The 3,968-nt window shown below is 50.5% G+C and overlaps 1 protein-coding gene across 1 annotated transcript in view; it reads left to right on the forward strand.

Annotated features, from left to right (window-relative positions):
* Positions 1-3,968, forward strand: part of CPXM2 (carboxypeptidase X, M14 family member 2) — a 108,672-nt gene that overhangs the window by 88,128 nt on the left and 16,576 nt on the right. Inside the window, exon 9 of the mRNA XM_045291391.1 lies at positions 1,320-1,499. Within this exon, the coding sequence (XP_045147326.1) occupies positions 1,320-1,499 (180 nt within the window). The remainder of the gene's footprint in view (positions 1-1,319; positions 1,500-3,968) is intronic.

Consider the following 3,968-nt stretch of genomic DNA (forward strand, 5'->3'; position numbering starts at 1 on the left):
CCCATTGGCTGAATTAAGCTCACTTGGCCTAGTTTGGGCCCACCCAGGTGTACTGCCTCCCCGGTGTAAGGGCCTGAATTTGGAGCATGCTCAGTAGACACACCTGGTCCCTGCTCTGGCTACCTAACAATATGACCCTAGAGGACATCGTAGAACTGCCCCCTGGGGGTTTCAGAGACTGTAACTCTTTACAGGAGTAGAATGCCTCTTCTTTCTCAGATGGCTTGGCTGGTGGTTTCAAACTGCTGACCATCTACCAGGGCTTTTAGTTAAAACAATAACTCAAAACTCAACTCAATGCCATCGAGTCAGTGCCATCTCATAGTGACCCTATAGAACAAGGTAAAACTGCCCCTTTGAGTTTCCAAGGCTGTAACTGTTTCTGGGATTAGAAAACCTCCTCTTTCGCCCATGGCGCTCCTGGTGGTTTTGAACTGCTGATCTTACAGAAGGCAACACATTGCTTAACTATTATGCTACCAGGGCCCCAGAGAAAACAATCGTAGAAACTTCGGACCTTAGGAAGACCTCTCAGTGGGATGGACTGACACTGTGGCTGCAACATGGGCTCACACTTAACAGAACTTGGGAGGACGGCGCAGGGGCGGGCGGTGCTTCGCTCTGTTGCACACGGGATTGCTATGAGTCAGACCCAACCCGATGGTGGAACCTCCGTTACTGGTGCAAAGAGTTGCAAAGCTAACCAGGGAGCCGGACGGTGGGCCTGTCTGGAAAGTGCTGACAGGGCGGTGGCTGGTTTTGCCACCATGGAATCTTAGAGTCACGACTCCCCGGTGTAGAGGGGAGTAGGGAAAAGGGGGCGGGAAGAGATCACTTAATTTTTCAGCACTTCCCTGCGGTGGGCGTGGTTCTCTGCACTCCCACTCTGTGGTCATCGGACTCCTCTGTCCCTTACCCACCAAATATTAAGCACTGAGGGGCTTCAAAACGTTTGTAGGAAAGTGGAATTGGAAGAGTGGAATGTCCACAAACTTTTCAGTTCTCTCCTCTGGAGGCCCTTTATGGCCAAAGGGCTTCCGGTTGCTCAGAGTTGTGGTTGGTGGCCACCTTAGAGTTGATTCCAACCCACGGACCATCCATGTGATCAAGTAGAGCTGCCTGGTAGGATCTTTACAGAAGTGGATCCTGAGTCTCTCTCCCACAGAGAAAGTGGGTGGCTTCGAACCTCCAAACTCTTGCTTAGCCGCTATACACTCAGCCATTGTCCTACCCCATTGGTGATGTTGTGGGTGGGTCTCTGGTGTTGAGTGCTGACTACCTGCAGGCTGTGGGCCCCTCGTGATCTGATTGTCTCCCAGGGCTCGGAGCTAGGAGGCTGGTCCCTGGGGCGCTGGACTCACGAGGGCATCGACATCAACAACAACTTCCCTGACTTAAACACACTGCTCTGGGAAGCGGAGGACCGACAGAACGTCCCCCGGAGGGTGCCCAATCACCACATCACCATTCCGGAGTGGTTCCTGTCTGAAAATGCCACGGTGAGTGAAGAATACCCCATGAGCCGCCAGGCACCCCAAAGCCCATGTGAACGCCCATGGCAACTGCAGAGGACGCAGAGGACGCGAGGCACAGCAGAATGAACCCAAGCCATTCTTTGCTTCCCTGTTCTCTTGGGAAGGTGGGGAGCTGTGTTAGACAATAACTGCCTTTTAAATTGTGGGTTCAGAAGGGGCTTCATAGAAGAGAGAGCTTTTAGGTATATTTTGTTATCACGTTATAGTACTTCAAAAACAAAAATACCCTGCATCAAACCCTGCACTGAGCCCGTCTGGGCTCAAGCCAAGCCCCGGCTGTGAGGAGGCGTAGGACCTGCGGTGGTGTTTCCTGTGGCCGTGCAGGGGGACTAGGGGTCAGAACCAGATTGGCGTCACCTAGCAACACCTAACAACAGAAGCAGTGCCAGTGCCTCACGATGGCCAGTTCCACTGTGCTGCTGCCATGATTCGGAGCACCCACGGATTGCTGGAGATATTTTCATTTGAATAAGTCCCCTGAGATTATTACGTGGATGTGAGATTTTCCCCACGCTTCTCGGGTCTCCTTTCACACAGTGTGTTGTAGAAAGGATAACTCACAAAACCTGCCAGGCCTTTTAGCGCCTCCTCCGCCCACGAGAACCTGCATCCCAACCCTGGCTTTGGTCTGACATGCCTCTCAGGGTGCCTGCCTTGGCTGCTAGACAAGGTACGATTAGGTTCCTCTGCGTACGACTGGGGAGAGAGCGTTACAATCTCAGACACCCACAGGGGCGGTTCTACCCCGTGCTATAGGGCCGCTGTGAGTCAGCGTCGGCTAGATGCCAGGGAGTGGGTGACGAAAATGAGATTGGCCTAACAAGGTAGAAGGAGCCCTGATGGCTTAGTGGTGAGTTAAAGGCTCAGCTGCTAAGTTAAAGGTACGTGATTGGAACCCGCTCTGCAGCTCGGGGATAACCATGTGGTATCTGCTTCCATAAAGGATTACAACCTTGGAACCCCTCTGGGGAAGTTCCCATCTGCCCTAATTGGTCGTTCTGAATAGAACTGACTCGATGGCGATCGGCTCTTTTTGGGAGGGCAACAACCCCGGAGGCAGATGGCACAAGACTGGCCACAGAGTAGCCCCATAGTCTGTAGATACACAGGAGTCACCTGTCGCTCTGCCTCTACCATATTAGCACAGGGCTTCCATCCTCCAGGTCAAATCCAAGATGGCCGTTGGTACGTCAGCTGTTGTAGCTAGAACAACAACAACAAAAAATAGGACATAAGTGGTTTTAAAAATCCTCTTCTCAGAAGTCCTCCCCTCAAGAAGTCTTCCTGGAATCCCTCCACACAGTTCTACTCAATCTCAGCGACCTGTCAGTCACGGCACCAGCTCCTGTTGTTGTTGTGTGTGGTCAAGTAGCGTCCAGCTCCCAGCTCCCTGCGGAGCAGAGGAGAGCTGCCCCATCGGGTCTCCTCGGCCAGCAGCCCTGCAGGAGCCCCTCGCCAGGTCTTCTCTCCTGCAGAGCCACCGGTGGGTTTGAACCACCAACTTCTGGGTTTGCAGCCAAGGGCTTAACTGTGGTGCCAAGGTTCCCTCATGACATTTTAGGGGTTGAAATGCTGTATTTTAGACAGGTACATTAAAAAAGAAATCTATTGACCAAATTAAGAAGTCAGACAATACACAAGTGTGAGAGAGGACACGGTTGGTGCTGCTTCTACCCTGAAGCCACAGTGTAAGTTAGCACAAAGCAAGAGAACCATTGATTTCCCTGGAAGGTGGAGCATATACATGTATGTGTGTGTATTTATATTTATGTATAGAACATGTGTACATATTATACAGATGTGTGTGTGTCTATATGTGTGTATGTCTAACTCTTCTGACTAAGCAAATTCCCTCCATTTCTGATGATACAGGCAAGGTCCGGCTATGGAGGAGGGTTCAAGAAAATTGAAAGCAATAGTGTTCATGACAGCAAAACGCTGAAGGTGATCTAGATGTTCATCACTCCGAGAATCAATAAAGGGTGACCATGCTCATTCTGCAGTGAAAGGAACCTAACTAAAGTTTGATGCGCCAACACGGGTGGATCTCAGAAACATAAAATTGAGGAGGAAAAAAGCGAGTTGTTTTAGGACGTCGAAACAATTCTGCATAACACTGTCGTGGTGGACACCTGAGCTTAGATCTTTGTGAAAGCCAGTAGTCCTGCACCTCACCCAAAGTGCACCTCGTGTGAACCATGGCCGACAGTGAATAAGGACGTTTTGGTCTTGACCGGTCCGTTGCAATAAGTGCACTACATGCCTGCATGATATTCATAACAGGGCAAACCATGCAGCTGGGGGAGGAGGGGACAGGAGAATACGTGTGGGTTCTTCACCGTTTTTATGTAAACCTAAAACTGTTCTTAATAATAAAGTCTATTTAAGAGCAGCAACCCAAAACAACAATAGCAAACATGAAGAAAATGATTG

The sequence above is a fragment of the Echinops telfairi genome, unplaced genomic scaffold, assembly GCF_000313985.2.
Source record: "Echinops telfairi isolate 266 unplaced genomic scaffold, ASM31398v2 ScPeMD7_70;HRSCAF=299, whole genome shotgun sequence".
Classification (NCBI taxonomy): domain Eukaryota; kingdom Metazoa; phylum Chordata; class Mammalia; order Afrosoricida; family Tenrecidae; genus Echinops; species Echinops telfairi.